This window comes from Nuphar pumila, chromosome 5 (genome assembly GCF_984573655.1).
Source record: "Nuphar pumila chromosome 5, dmNupPumi1.hap1.1, whole genome shotgun sequence".
In the NCBI taxonomy this organism is placed as follows: domain Eukaryota; kingdom Viridiplantae; phylum Streptophyta; class Magnoliopsida; order Nymphaeales; family Nymphaeaceae; genus Nuphar; species Nuphar pumila.
In genome coordinates, this window is record NC_143253.1 from 29,327,437 (window position 1) to 29,344,280 (window position 16,844).

Here is a 16,844-nt window from a genome sequence, read left to right on the forward strand (position 1 = left end):
CTTTTTTTGAACTGTTTGTTTTTTCTTTTTTGAATAAAGGGCATTTTTGTCATTTTCTCAAACCATCACTTTATGAGAAGAATAGCAAGAAAGGGTACTTAAGTCTTTGCAACAACACCAGAGTCCGATGCAAAGTTATGTCAACATACACGGGAATACGATCCCCATGTGCTTGTATACGTGGTGCTCATTCAAAGCCCCGAACACAGACGTGGGATTCAGTGAATCGTCGGGGGGGAACATACACCACCCTCTCTCTCTCGAGCCTCGTCCTTGCCCCCACTTTCTCCTTTCTTGCTCTCTCCTCCTCACTTTTCCCTTTCTCACTCTCTCTCTCTTCCCCTTTTTCCTTTTTCACTTAGCTTCCCACTCCCTCTCTTCCATGCTGAAGGTGAACACGACGAAAGAGGATGGCGGTGGAGGAACATGACGGAGGGCAGAGGAGTGTGGTGGTGGAGGAACTCGGTCAAGGTTCTCTATCTCTCTCATTCTTCTCTCTCTCTCTCTCTCTCTCTCTCTCTCTCTCTCTCTCTCTCTCTCTCTCTCTCTCTCTCTCTCTCTCTCTCTCGTTCTTCCCAATTGAAATGATTGAAGGAAAGGCTTTCTCACTCTTTGCCTGATGAGCTCGAACTAGCCACGGACTGAGTCTAGGCCAACTCGGTTCGTTGTGCTCAGAAGTCAGAAGTGTGAAACATTGATCCGAGCTCAGCTCAGGCTCGACCCGGTTAAGCTCGGCTCGGTTCAGGCTCGAGATGAGCTTGAGCCGAGCCTATACATCCTTTTTTTTTGGGGTGTGCCGGGCTTGGTTGGCAGGAGCCCAGCTAGTGTGCATCCCTAGTTAGACCATCCTTTTCTGCTGGTGCCAGCCTCTCAACACGAGAAATAGCTGTATTTCGATCATATCTGGATTTACTTAGTTGGGTTCAGATAAGCATTCATTTCCATGTTTACATTGGATTTGGATTTTTAAGATTAAATCCGATCAGTTGTAATGTAAAAGGCTTGTTTGGGCATTAATAAAAAATAAACCTAAGTTTTGGAAAACTTTAAAAAAGTCCCTTAAAATTTTGCACCGTTAACAAAAAAAAGAAAAACTTTAGGAAAGTTAATTTACTAGATAACCCTTCAAATCCCGTAAAAAAAAAATCTAGTTAACCCTTCAACGACTCTTTCCCTTTTTTTAAGTGCATTTAAGAAAATATGATGTAGAGGGTAAAATAATAATTTAACATCACATTCATCAAAGCTCCCACACTTTTTTAATTAACCACGACATGCTTTAGGTGCGTTTTTATAATTTTCTAAAATATAGGTGCCATTTGTTAATGCCCAAACTTTAGGTGCCTCTTTGAAACTTTTCTTTTTTAACCTGCTCCATATTACCATATAAAATTAGGACCCTGATTCAAACTCACATATCTGGGCATGGGTTTGGATCTAACATTACGAATTAGAACATAGCACAGTCCACTTCGTACGCAATCCGTTTGAAGCCTCACCATCACCAGTAGGCCTGCCAACGGGTTGGACCTGAGTTGGACCCGTGTGTATCGGGATCCAAACCTGACCTTGAAATTCCGATACCATTTCCGGGTTCGGGTCCTACCAGACCTAACATAAACACTCAGAGTCTAGAATCTAGTTATATACGGCATATGTACAAGGTTATATTCTTTATATTGAAAAATTGCGCGTCTTAATTTGCACGGGTCTGACCTGGGTATGGTTTGAAAATTTACAGACCAAACCCGGTCCATATACTACTCGGATCCCTACGATTCCAACCCGACTAGCTAATCCGTCGGACCTCAATTAATTGATAGCTATCTTGTAATTTCTATCAATATCAGTGGTAGTTTTAAACGGTCCCTTACCTTTTGTACCTTGCTTCTCCCTTCCTTCCAGAGAGACAGAAGGGAGGAGGAGATCCACCACCACCACCGCCACTGCCATCACCAGCGGCGGTCAAGGAGGAGCCGAAATGTGTCCGACGACGAAGGATAAGGAGGCTCCGACGGGGTCCAGCAGTGTCGGTGGGGAGGAGGCGGAGCCCGGGTGGATGGAGGAAGCGAGATCCGGCGGGTCGCTCCGGCGGGTTGACCTCCAGACGGGGACCAACGGGTGGGCGTCGCCGCCGGGCGACGTCTTCAGCGTGCGCGGCCCAAACTTCTTTGCCCGGCGCCAGAAGATCCCTGCCGACCCGGCCTACCTCCTCGCCCCGCTCGGCGTCGACTGGCTCCGATCGTCCGCCCGGCTCGACGACGTCCTCGGCCGGCCGGACAACCGCATCTCCGCCGCGCTCCGCCGGGCCCAGTCCCGGGGCGAGTCGCTCAAGGCCTTCGTCCTCGCCGTGAACCTCCAGATCCCCGGCCGCGACCACCACAGCGCGGTCTTCTATTTCGGCTCGGACGCGCCCATCCCGGCCGGGTCACTCCTCTACCGGTTCGTCCACGGCGACGACCAGTTCCGGAACGCCCGCTTCAAGATCGTGAACCGGATCGTCCGCGGGCCGTGGATCGTCCGGGCGGCCGTCGGCAACTACGCGGCGTGCCTGCTCGGCCGGGCGCTCGAGATCCGGTACGTCCGTCGGCCGAGCTACCTCGAGATCGACGTCGACATCGGCTCGTCGGCGCTGGCGAACGCCGTGCTGCATCTCGCGCTCGGGTACGTGACGGCGGTGACGATCGATATGGGGTTCGTGGTGGAGGCGCAGGCGGAGGAGGAGCTGCCGGAGCGGCTCATCGGGGCGGTGAGGATCGCGCACATGGAGATGGCCTCCGCCGCGGCCGTCGGCGTCTCGGAGAGTGCTGCGTCGGCCGCCGCCCCGGCAGGGAAACACCTCCATGCCAAGGGCGGAGGGAGGAGCTTCAGCAAGGTGAAGCATGTGGGCAAGGACGGTGCGGAAGGGGAGGAGAAGAGGCCTAATGGTGTAAGTAAGTGAGGGGAAAAAATATTTGTTTGCCTTTTGGGGATCATCCTTTTAGTTGTTGGGGGGGGGGGGGGGGGGGTTCACGGATCATCACTACCAATCATCGTCTCTGTAGATAGAGAATGGGAGGATCTAGAGAAAGATAAAGTTGCTGGAGAGAGAGGATGGTAATTTTCTCCTGCTTCTTTCATGGGTTCTTGTTTCCTTGTTCTTCATCTATTAATAGAATGGATCATTCCTGCGGAAGGATTCGTTGTCATCTTTTGCTGTTTCTGTTTGCCAATTGAAGATGTTGGAGAGAGAGAGAGGGATGATTTTTCTTTATTTTATTTTCTCTAGTAATTCAGTACAATTTGGTCCTATTCTGTTTCAATGGTGGGTCATTGGTTGCTAAATGGGGATTTTGTGAGGACGAATCGATGTTTAGGTTCACTAATTTTTTGTGGCTCTTCAGATTTTTTCTTTCTCGGCATTTTGTGCCCTTTTTTTTTTGTGGTTCGGCGTTCTCGTGTGTGAAACAGAAATGCATGATTGAATCAATCATTTGCTGTAAGGAATCCTAAGATCTTAGTCATTTTTCGAGGGTCTCAATCATTTTTTCTCTAGAAAAAACGGATATCAAGAGAGTGACTTTGGTTTTTTGCATAATTTGATGGTTTATATATAATTCCTTTACTTTCCCCCCATATTTCAATGCACTATTGAGATGTTTTTAGTGGGAAGAAGTATTTTGTAAGAAGACAGGGAGTGGTGTTCCAGATGCTTCTTTGATGCAAGGACGGGCCTGTGTGGATTCATATGGTCACCGGCTGAGTGGGTGGTAGTGGTACGAGCTTCTTTGCTGTCAATTCTTTTACTTTTACTTTTACCGACCATTATTTTTCTTTATTGTTCTTGTCCATAGTGTCCTTAGTGGTGTTGGTAATGGTAGGGTCACCTTGTCTCCTTTTTCTTTTTTCTAAATTGTTTCAATTGCATTATGCTACAGTAAAATTTTAACATTTTTACTTGAACAGTGTTTCGCACGATTTTTGAGGAGTTTTGGATTTATTGTTTTTGGCTTTTGAGCCACTGTATGTTTAGTTGCATCCAATGTTGTCAGTATCGGCCTGAATCCGCTAGTATCGGCAGAAAATCATTACGATACTAACCTGAATCGGCTATTTTTTAATAAAATGTAAAAAAAATGCTTAAAATTATGTTTGAAATCTATTACCGGGTGGCTCACTCACATGAGGAGTACTATGTAATCTAGCACTAGGAAGATGGTGTACTTTTCAGTATATGTAGTTTCTGTGCATACTTCTGCAAATATCAGATGTTTTTTCAGAAGTCTGAAAATAGCTATAAGATGTGATGGTTCTCACTGATTTAGTATCTAACATGCTTTTAGGCCGGTGACATGGATCAAAAAGCACTGTGTTGGTGAGATGATGACTGCCACAGATGTTTCAATCACTTTATCTTACTCATGTATTCAGTTGCTCTAGACAAAAGTTTGGAACCTGTTATCTTTGTGTAAAATCTAACCATTCTTTACGTCATGATCCTGTATTATATTGGTGTACCAAGGATCATATTATTGATATTTGGATTTGTTAATCAGTGTTGTGTCATTCCAGCTAGAGATTTGATACCTTCCTTATCAAGAGTCTCAGCTTTCTTCTGTCCCGCTTGGTAATTTTCAAATGCCCACCAACCTTTTTTTTTTTCAAATATGTCACAGAATTTTTAACCCAGGTTTAGCAAATAACCCCAAGATGCACTCTTAATAACCTATTTTTTTAAAACTCTGGTTTTCAGTGTATCCTTGTCCTGAATTTTTGGTCTCACACAATAAAACCTGAGTGGCAGCCGCAGGCAAATGCATTGCTCTGCAGTCTGCTCTAGTAATCTTTGCCACTTGACAACAAAGAGTTCTGGGTATTCTTAGTAATACAACAAATCATTCATATTGAGCATAAAGGAAAATTTGTTCTGTTTTTTTCTTCTTTTTAACATCAAGATTAAACTAACGGTACAGAGATGGAGCTATTTGCTTAAAGGTCACAAAGGTGTATGCAATATTTGAAAGGTGTGAAAAATATGATGGAAAAATTTGAGGGTTTCTGAAAATAGCCAAACACCTGGCAAGACAAGGAATATCGAGGCATCTCATTAAAAAAAAAACCCTAAGCATGCTCTCAATCTGCGGAGATGATTTGGGTTTAAAATTTGGTCAAATCAAGCCTCGAGTTGATGGCTTCCATTGTTCCAAATCCATATGCGCTTTAGGTGGCTTTGACAATATCATGCATGGTTTACCTAAACAAAATGGTTTTCTCAACAACACAAAAAAACTACATGCCTAGGTATGGCAGTGGACTGGGGGACAACGGGACTCTGCCCCGCCTCGCTCCGTTTGGACCGGGGATGAAGGGCATGAAACGGGGATGGAGGCGGGGATGAAGGTTAAAATCTATCCCCGTGCCGGGATGGACTTAAGCTTCTCCCCGCCTAGCCGTTTAGACTAGGGATGGAGGACATGAAACGGGGATGGAGGCAGGGGTGGAGGTTGAAATCCATCCCCATGCGGGGATGGAGGCGGGGATGAAGGTTCGGATTTTGAAACGGGGCAGGGGTGGAGACCTTGTCCCCGGCCCCTGCCCTGATCCACTGCCATCCCTATACATGCCAGATCAGAGAGAGAGAGAGAGAGAGAGAGATGTACTGGTTTCTGTCTTATATATAGAGTCAACGATGGAGGTGTTCAAAGGAGCAAGACTATGCCATGCTTGTGTTGATACAGCCATACAGGAAACTGTAAGGGACTGGTCCTTTGATAAGATGGCTTTTCCAACGCTTTATGTACAACCAACCATCTTGTCACTAAAATAAACTACTCTTGGATTTTGGAAGGCTTGATTCTGCACCTATTTTGTAACAGATATACCTAAGAAAAAGGCCTTCTTGGTTTGCTACTGGCTGTTCCACACTTTTTATTCCATCTAAAAGCGTAAAGTCGATGTTCTAAAGATTCACCATCTTCATTCATCGACATCTATATAATAGGGTTGATTCATTTTCACGAGATTTAACAAAGTTTTACATTATGTTGTCTTTTCTTATATCTTATGAATCTTATAAAAGCATAAGCATTGTAGTACAGGCCAAAAAGTTTATCCTTTATAACTTCTTTTCAAATAACCTTTTAAACAACAAAACAATAAATTTCTTGATGACATATTATCATGTGTTCTTTGAATTGAAATACAATTTTTTTTTAGCATCTTTACTTTTTTTCCAAAGAGAATATGCATTACTTATATGGCACTAATGCATTTTTTACACAAAAATCAATAGTTCTCTCTCTCTCTCTCTCTCTCTCTCTCTCTCTCTCTCTCTCTCTCTCTCGCGCCAAATTTGTATGACCTACCAATAGAGCTGTAAACGAACTAAGCAACTTTGTCTCTATTAGGTTTGGCTCGCCAAAAGCTTCTTCTTGATTGTCAAGTTGGCTTGGTGATTATAGTGTAACTGAGCTGAGCATGAGAAATGGGTGTTCATCTGGGCTCGGCTCGTTTAGGCTCATATTTAGATGAGTTTGTATAAGATTTATGTGTGATACATGTTAAAAAACATATGGAAGCTAGTTGGGTATGTAGGCATTCTAAGAGGCCAGGGTTTCCATTTTCGTTATGAACCCTATAAAAAATGTTTTTTTTATTCAACAAGCCAGATTGTGATTCAGCTCATTTGGCTCGAGCTCAGCTTGGCTCACTCGAGCCAGATAAGCCAAGGTGAGCAGTGGCTTGCTGTAAACAATTGGAGCCCGAAAAACCCTTGATCGGCTAATGGACTAGATGTATAGTTTTTAACAAAATGTATTATTTTAGATGTATATGCATTATCTATTAATCATATTCTTCGTCATAATAAAGATTTTAGGAAAATTTCCATTTAGGGGCTAACCTTTTATCCATAATTTCAAATATGAGCCACATGTTTCTGAAATTCCAAGTATAGGCCAAACTTTTCCTTAAAACTATCATAGGACCTCAGGTCAACACCCATGATATTGGAAACCGTGAATGCTTTTGGGTTTCTTGTATTCTCCCTTGAAAATTGAAAAATACTTATCCTCATTAAAAAAATAAAAAGTAAACTGTATGAACTTTTAATGATGAATTTCACTGTTGTAGTTTGACTTAAAGTTTATTTATCTAAAGCCCAGCCATAAGGGCCGGCTGCTATACCCTACTAGTTTTTTTATAAGGTAACCACGTGTAGGGTGATTGGGGAAGGATTCACAGCATTAACCGTCCCCTTCATTAATCACTGCTTATGGATGTAAACCTGCTTATGGAAGTTCAATTTTTGGTTAAGTAATAGGGTTATATAAGTATAATCTCATGATAATTTGTGATGGTATTTTGGTAATACTGGGATAATCTCAAATCTATTGATGTTTTGTAAATAACAAGATAATTTCGAATTTTTTTTTCCTATCTGACATGAACAAAAAAAAAACGATATTGGCTTTTGGAAAATGTCCATGTGATTATGCATTGTTGTGCATTCAAGTATTGAATATGTTATATGTTCTTCACGACGGATATAACCACCAAAGTCGCCAAAGTTGTAAGAATCATTGGATTTTTAAGGCCTAGTTTGCTTGGCTCTAAGAGTCGCCCCGTTTCTCGTGTGCAAGGACACATGGGACATTTGGAAGTGATGTGAACCTCAAGGTTTAAATTATTGGGGCATGGCGATAGACATCAAGACTTTTTTCGACAGAGAAAGCTGGGGTTAGTCACACCCCTACCAGTTATACCATTGGGATTCGAACTTGCAACGTTCCAACAACAAAGTGACATGCACTAATTGCTCCAGCCAGACAAGCGGAGCCGTCTCTATCCTGACCTCGATTTTCATGTAATAAACACAAAAAAAAGTGTGCATATCAGGTCTCTGATGCCATTCATCCACGCGGAATCCCAAATACCATCTTTTGAACTGTTTTTCCAGCCTTTCATTTTACCAACTTTAGATGTTCATCTAAGGCATCCACGACTCTAAAAAAATGTAAGGATGATTATGTAGATCAGTAGCCCGATTTTCGAGAAAATCTAACCAACTATGAGATTATATAAGAAAAATGCAAGAAAGAAGAACTTTTTAAAGCATAAAACTTATTCTGAAGATATGGATTAGGCACAATTATCCAATATAAAAAAACAAAGATAAAAAAAAATAATTAAATCTGAATGTACCGTGCTAAACCATGTTCGCTTTGTTCAGCTCCTGCATCATGATTCCAAATCCCGAATCACATGTGATTGCAAATCAAATGAGATGCAAGATTCATGCTCCTACACGTAGCAATCAGTGGCCACTGGCCACATGTAAGCATGTTTAATCCTCTGCCACTAGGGCTGGTAAACGAGCCGAACAAACCGGACAGGGTGTGTTGGGTTCAGCTCATTTACCACTGGTTTGATCTCATTACTCGGTTTGTGTTCATGTTTAGCCAAGCCGAGCTCGATCTCTGCTCGTGTAAAAACATCACATGTTATTTATACATGAAATATATGAAAATACACATGAGGTCTCTTGAGCCGAGCTGAACACCCTGTGTTTGGGTTCGACTCGTTTAAGCTTAAACAAGCTGCTTGTAGCTCAGCTCATCAGCTATACGAACTCATCATGAACTACCTCTTGTGATGAGCCGAACCAAGCACAGTCACAAGTTGCTTGGATGGTTTACCAGCCTTATCTGCAACAAGGGCCCACTGTACCCATGATGGCTGGTGCCCCCACCATTCTGAAAGAAAATCATTAATAACAGACATGCATCTGGACGGGCTGATGAGTGTGATCACTTTATGAGATATAAATTAAATTAATAAGATAGCTACATAAGGTCAATTTCTGCAGTTTATATATATATATATATATATATATATATATATATATATATATATATATATATATATATATATATTACTATTATTTCTTTAAGGTCAAGTGGCATCGCTTTCAACAAGTTTCTCATCTTACCATGCATGTGATTTTGAAAGTTTGTTACACCACGTTGAACTCATGTTTACTCAACCAACAACTTTGATACAATCCCTAGTTCATGGTATGTATTCTTTTTTTGTTTTCCAATTCAAAAAAAAAAAAATCCCCAAGGCATGTGCATCCTACCATGTTCATCATTACAATGTGGAATCTATGGTAGTTGGTGACAAATTTTTCACCTTTTTATGCAGGGGCGCTGCATTTTAACATGCAGTTACACTACTGCTAACCACGGAGACCTCAACATTTCATGAGATGAATATCACACTCTCTCTCGAGAAATGCCAAGATGGATGACAGTCAGGCTGTGAGGCAGGTCGCTGCATGTCCACCATGCAATGACGCTGCATACAATGTGATCATTTTTCATATTGATTTACCATTCCACTGTGGGATAAATTCCCTCAGGGAACTTATATATAGCAGGGCAATTGAAAATTTTGCAATATGCTACCAAAGCAAAACTTAAGGAACTGAAATTGAAAGAGGACACCAATTCGATCGATACTCGAGGTGTGCATCTCTTATTGCAAGGTTGAAGCTTACAGGAAACTATCACCAGTGGGCAGGGGGAGAGTACTCATGGAGTTTTTCAACGTGGACACTTAATAAGGCCACAGTCAACAACGATCAACTTGGAATTTCTTTACCTGTAACAGGATGTTCAAACCAAGGTAGTTTCCCTGCATTATCCAGAGAGAGAGATTAGCAACCTTGGGTGACTTTTTTTCCATATTTAATCTGGGGAAATCCCACACCCAGTCTGGAGACTTAGTCCCGGTTCCGGGACAGGCAAACGCCAGGGGTAGTACACTCACCCCTAGGGCCTATTCAGGTCTTCGGTTAAGTGGCTTAGGTGACTTGAAAAAGAGTAGCCTCTCAGTGAAAAATCTGATACTGGTGTTTGGGATAAAAAAATGTCATTTGGAGTGCAGCGCAATTTCCTAGTTTATCTTATGTTTCTGGATAAGTGGGTGCTTTCATATACTCATTACAAGTACAATAATGGATTTATTGATGATAATCGAGCTACCACAGACAAGTCAATGATATTTATGATGTTTCAAAGCATTGAATGAATACGGAGTGCTAATATTTGATTATAAGACAACCTTTCTGACCATGAAATAAAAGCAAAATAAACTCTCACCAATTTTTATTTCCCTGTTTAATTGACCTGTACGATTGATTGTGTTTGAGTAAAAATAAATTAAAACATTCTAATTCGTTTGGGTTAGATTGAACCCAATTTGATTGGGATCCAATATGGAGATTGATTAAGTGTATTGGGGTTTCAAAACACACACACACACACACACACACACACACACACACACACACATATATATATATATATATATATATATATATATATATATATATATATATATATATAAGAAAAAAATTATTGAAGGCTTGTTGGAGTTGGACACTTCTTGCGGGGTTTGCGGATCTTGGACTAACCTATTTTTCGAATGGGTTGGGATAGACCAAGGTTGCCAAACTAGGAAGTGGAAGCGGGAAACGATACAGGAAGCGAAAGCGAGAAGCGAGGCATTTTAAAATTTATAGGAAGCAGCAAGTGGGAAGCGAAGTATCAATTTGAAAGAGAAATATGAATAAAAAATAAAGCAATATGGTAACTGAATAGGAATCGAACAAGAAACAAATAAAAATTAAAATAAAATTGATCATTCTTATATTTCATGATTTTTCACTAAAAGAGTTAAATTTTGTTAAAATCTAACAATGAAGGTTACCAATTTAGAGAAAGTACATGGGAAGTGAGAGGAAATACATGAAAAACATGAAAAAAAACGTGAGAAAAGCATATAGGAAGCATAGACCATGCGTGTGGGAAGCATAGAAGAAGCGTGGGGGAATCGAGATTCCCATAAAGTTTCGGAAGCGAGAAGTATCGTGCTTCCGAAGAGAGTTTCCGAGAAGCGTGCTTCCCACGTACCTAAGAAGCTTCCAGTAACTCTGGGATAGACCCAATACCTAAGAGGCCCTTGAAATTCAAATTTGAGGAGGGAAAGGAGTGGGGCCCACTTGAGGGAGACACTCCACCTCCTCTTTTGGTTTAAAGGCCCAAGAGGGCCATTCGAATGGCCATGTGGGTTTTCTTTTGAGGAAAGCTCAAATAGCCTCCTTCAAAAATCCTTTTTTTTTGTTTTTCCTTTTGCCATTTTTATAAAAACTTGGAAAAGGTTTTGGAAAGGGAGAAAGGGGGGTGAGGGTTGACCAAGTTCAACCCTCCATCACCCCTCAATCTCTCTCAACCATCCATCTCCTTCACCCCTAGCCCATAGCACTTAAAAAACTTCATTTTTGAGAGGAGCTCCCCATTCTCATGTTATTGGGCTAAGGGTTCTCTCTTGCCTTCTCTCTCTCTTCTCTTCCCTGTATCCATTTCTGATTTCTCGTGTGTGGGAGTTCTTGAGGATACTACACCCCTAACAAATCTAGTGTAGAGAAAGGTGCATTCGAACTCTTGTCTATACCGATTGAAAGGGGGTCTTGCGGTTTGTTTGTTTTTTCATTCTACAAAATATATTTTTCTTTAGCATGTATGACAGCTTGGTAACCATCTTTTGATGATTTAATATATTTATGATGTATGTATGCTAATATTTCCTAAATCAGAAATATGCATGTTACTTTAAAAATAACAAAAAAAAAAGAGAATGGGGTAACGTTTGGATTGGACCATAACGTACATGGTGGTTTTTAAAAAAATTGGACATGAAGGTTTTTACAAAACCGAACCATGTTTTAAAACTGGAAATGAAGGCTCTAAAGGTTTGGACAAAAGTTAAAAAACCTAGGTTGGATTTGTTTTAGCATGCCATGTATTATTTTTGTTTCAGCCTTTTTATCTGACATAAGGTTGTGTTTTATTTTATTTCTATCATATATTACATTAAATCATGTCTGATTTTTTTTATTTCCAGCATATGTTATATTACTCTATGACTGATTTTAATTCCAGCATACATTACATTACATTACCTTATGTCTGATTTTATTTTCTGCATGTACTACATTACACTATGTCTGATTTTATTTCCTGTATGTACTACATTACACTATGTCTGATTTTATTTTCTGCAAGTACTATATTATACTATATTTAATTTTATTTTCAGCGTATATTACAATATGCTATGTCTAATGTATTTTCAGCATATATGATATTACATCATGTCTGGGTTTTTCTTTTTATTTTATTTCAGCATGTTATTCTTCTCATGTTGTGCTCTGTTTGGTAAAATGATGTTTGTGTTTGCAGCATGTTCAGACCAAGGTCTGAACCATGCTCAGTGGGTTCACCACACCTGAACCGGTGCACTTTGGGTATTATCGTTTAAAAAAATACAGTTTAAAAAATGTATATATATTCAAGTTCAAAAAATATATACATATATATACAAGTGTACATAGTTTTGAAGATATGTTTATACAACATATATATACGCAGTTAAAAAAAATACAGTTTCAAAAATATATATATACAAGTTCAAAAAAATTTATATATATATATATATATATATACACACAAGTGTATATTATTTCAAAGATATGCGTATATAGCATATATATATATATATAGTCCATTTATGAATTATATATATACAACTTGAATATATATATATATGCAGTTAAAAAAATACAGTTTTAGAAATATATATATACATATTCAAGTTCAAAAAATATATGTATATATACAAGTGTATATAGTTTTGAAAATATGTGTATATAGCATATATATGCAGTTAAAAAATACAGTTTCAAAAATATATATATTCAAGTTCAAAATATATATATATATATATATATATGCTATATACACATATCTTTGAAACTACATACACATATATATATATATATATAAGTGTATAGAGTTTTGAAGGCATGTGTATGTAGCATTTATATACAACAAACAACAACAACTACGCCTTCATCCCAAAACAATTGGGGTCAGCGATATGAACCAAAAAAGAAATTCATTTTGGGTCTTCCACATGAATCCTTTTCCTCCAATCATTTTTATCCAACGCCATGTCCTCGGTGAGGTTCAAAGCATTCATATCCTTTCCTATCATCTCCATCCAAGTCTTCCTAGGCCTACCCCGACCTCTTTTAACTAATATATTTTCCCATTTCTCCAACCTTCTAACTGGAGCATCATTAGGCCTTCGCCGAATATGTCCAAACCACCGTAAACGATTCTCTCGCATCTTATTTTCAATGGGTGCAACACCTACCTTCTTACGTATCTCTTCGTTCCGAATCTTATCTTTTATTGTATTTCCACACATCCATCTAAGCATCCGCATCTCAGCTACACTCATTTTTTGAATATGATGTCTCTTGGCAGCCCAACATTCCGTACCATATAGTAAAGCGGGTCTAATAGTCGTCCTATAAAACTTTCCCTTCAACCGCAATGGCATTCTACGATCGCACAGCACTCCAGTAGCACTTTTCCATTTCATCCACCCAACCTTTATCCTATGATTTACATCTCCATCAATTTCTCCATACTTTTGAATGATGGATCCCAAATATTTGAAATAATCATTCACCGGTATATCTTGCTCACCAAGCTTCACTACACTCCCATCACTACTTCGTTGCTTACTAAACCGACATTCCATATATTCAGTCTTACTCTTACTCAACTTAAAACCTCTAGCTTCCAATGTCTGTCTCCATAATTCTAACTTAGCATTAACCCCAGCTCTAGACTCATCAATCAAAACAATATCATCAGCAAACAACATACACCACGGTACATTTTCTTGAATTGATCTCGTAAGCTCATCCATCACTATCGCAAATAGGAAAGGGCTTAAAGTAGATCCTTGATGTAACCCAACCGTTATCGGAAAATTGGTTGTCACCCCTCCACAAGTGCGGACATTGGTTACTACTCCTTCATACATATCTTTAATTATACTAATGTACTTGAGAGAAACACCTTTCTTCATCATTGTCCACCAGAGAACGTCCCTAGGTACTCTATCGTATGCCTTCTCTAAATCAATAAAAACCATATGCAAATCTTTGTTCCTCTCTCTATATCTTTCAATAAGTTGTCTAAGAAGATGTATAGCTTCCATAGTTGATCTTCCAGGCATAAAACCAAATTGATTCTCCGATATCATGACAACCTTCCTCAACCTAGACTCAATCACCCTCTCCCAAAGTTTCATAGTATGACTCATGAGTTTTATACCACGATAGTTTGTGCAATCTTGTATATCACCCTTATTCTTATATAAAGGCACCAAAGTACTCTTCCTCCACTCATTAGGCATCTTATTTGTTCGCCAAATCAAGTTAAAAAGATTTGTCAACCATTCTAAACCTTTCTCTCCCAAGCATTTCCAAGCCTCGATAGGTATACCATCTGGGCCAACTGCCCTTCTTGATTTCATTTTCTTAAAAGCCTCTGCAATTTCTTTCTTTTGAATCTTGCGCATGAAGTCACGATTTATCTCATGAAAAGGAATGGAGAAGTCTCCAAGATCTTGAGCATGACTATCATTAAATAGCTTATCAAAATAATCTTTCCATCTCTCCTTAATCTCCTCATCTTTGACTAAAACCCTTTGCGTTTCATCTTTGATACATCTAACCATACCCAAATCCTTCGATTTCCTATCTCTCATCTTTGCAAGCCTATAAATATCCTTCTCGCCTTCTTTGGTATCCAACTTGTCATAAACCTCCTTATATACCTTAGCCCTCGCGTTTCGAACAACTTTTTTAGCTTCCTTCTTTGCTATCATATACTTCTCCAAATTCTCATTATCACGACTCTTACTTAGATTTCTATAACACTCTCTTTTAACCTTAATAGCTAATTTGACATCCTCGTTCCACCATGATGTATCCTTACCTAGTGGTGCACCGCCTTTAGACTCACCCAATACCTCCTTAGCTACTTTTCTCATACCACCCGCTATCTTATTCCACATTGATTCTGAATCCTCCTCGAGACACCAATCAACTTCCTTAACTACCTGCTCTACAAACATTCCTTGTTTAGCTCCTTTCAGTGCCCACCACTTAATTCTAGGATCTATCCTATGTCTATCCCTTTTGCGGCATTGTCTAATTCTAAGATCTAAAATTAAGACTCTATGTTGTGTAGCTACACTTTCTCCTGGTATAACCTTACAATCGATGCAACAACCCCTATCTCTCTTTCTAAGTAGGAAAAAATCTATCTGACTCGTATTAACCCCACTTTTAAATGTTACTAGGTGAGACTCCCTCTTCCTAAACCAAGTGTTTGCTAAGATCATATCATAGGACAAACAAAAATCTAAAATCCTTTCTCCACTTTCATTTCTTTCTCCTATACCATAGCCTCCATGGATATTCTCAAATCCATCCCTACTAATGCCTACATGTCCATTAAGGTCACCGCCGATGAAAAGCTTTTCTCCATAAGATGTCTCTTGTACTACTCCATCTAAATCTTCCCAAAATTGATGCTTAATGGAATCATCTAAACCTACTTAAGGTGCATAAACACTAATAATATTAATAATATCCGTACCTAATACTAATTTAATAAGTAAAATTCTATCACCCTTCCTACGGACCTCAACTACATTATCTATAAACTGACGACTCATAACAAACCCTACTCCATTCCTATTCCTATTTATTCCTGTATACCAAATCTTATATCCCCAAGGTTCTATCACTTTAGCTTTCTCACCTACCCATTTGGTCTCTTGAAGACATAAAATATCAATCTTTCTCCTACACATAACATCTACTAACTCTACCAACTTACCAGTTAAAGACCCTATGTTCCAAGTGGCTAACCTAATTTTATGTAGCATTTATATACACAGTCTCAAAAATAATAATATAGTTTTGAAAAGTATAAATATATGCAGTCAAATAAAAAACTATGTATATACCAGAGTATGTGATATAAACACATATACATATGTTCGATTCATTTTACTAAGTCTGAAATTGGTTATGTGTTGTTAATATTTCAGAGATATGGAACTTCACATATATTTTAAGTTCAAGATAAGGCATGTACATGAATACATGAAGTATGCAATAAGATGATTATGACATAAATGCATGAACTAAGTATGCCATGAGTGCATGAATTAATTATGCAATGAGATGATGCCTAACATGAATGTGAAGCATGATATATGTGATGTTCTATGTATGAGATATATGCTTGCACTACAGTTGCTTGTGTTAAGTGTATGGTTCAAGGAACCTTCACAGTGTCATTAGACACACTTGTGTGGATTTTATCATTATGGCATTTAACTCCGTTATGCATGTTAGTCATATTATATATTTGATAGCTCGTGTGTGAGCTTGGGTCTGATAAGAATCCATGAGGTGCCCAAGGAAGCACCATACCTAATGATAACATTCACACCCTTAACTTGTTATACCCGTCTTCACCGGTGGAGTGTTAATATGGGCTAAAGGCGCCAGAGCAACATAAAATAGGTTTTGGTATATAATACTGCATCATGATGTGACTCTTAACCTAGATGGGTACTTAAGCTTCGGAGCCCTAATTACCCCGTGAAACGAGGTATATGAAATGATAAAACATTTAATTAAGAAAACCCTGAAACTCATTCACGCTGATAGTCTACCTTAGAGAGGGTATATGGTACAGCCTCAAGTGTCACTAGTACATGTAGATTCACCTACATGTCTTACTGAACATTTATAGGAGCGATATCATCTCTTTTGGTCTCCAGTCACTCGAAGTTAGGGAGCTTGGGGTTGTCTGTGGGTCCTAGGTGACATACCCCAACTACTTCAGATAGTTCTGGATTGC

At 39.3% G+C, this 16,844-nt stretch overlaps 1 protein-coding gene and 1 long non-coding RNA gene across 2 annotated transcripts in view; one reads left to right on the top strand and one right to left on the bottom strand.

The window, feature by feature from the left end:
• Positions 1-1,906: 1,906 nt before the first annotated feature.
• LOC149837254 (protein ENHANCED DISEASE RESISTANCE 2-like) lies at positions 1,907-3,185 on the top strand. Its single transcript, XM_090005914.1, has one exon. The coding sequence runs from the start codon at positions 1,982-1,984 to the stop codon at positions 2,939-2,941; it is 960 nt and encodes a 319-aa protein (XP_089862040.1). The 5' UTR covers positions 1,907-1,981; the 3' UTR covers positions 2,942-3,185.
• A 6,245-nt stretch (positions 3,186-9,430) lies between these two features.
• The window catches only part of LOC149837255 (uncharacterized), a 48,435-nt gene continuing 41,021 nt past the window's right edge, over positions 9,431-16,844 (bottom strand). Inside the window, exon 2 of the long non-coding RNA XR_016432089.1 lies at positions 9,431-9,675. This is a non-coding gene — a long non-coding RNA (uncharacterized LOC149837255). The remainder of the gene's footprint in view (positions 9,676-16,844) is intronic.

Bases quoted from the DNA above. Each gene is read 5' to 3' on its own strand.
- LOC149837254 (XM_090005914.1), top strand. From the start codon at position 1,982: ATGTGTCCGACGACGAAGGATAAGGAGGCTCCGACGGGGTCCAGCAGT.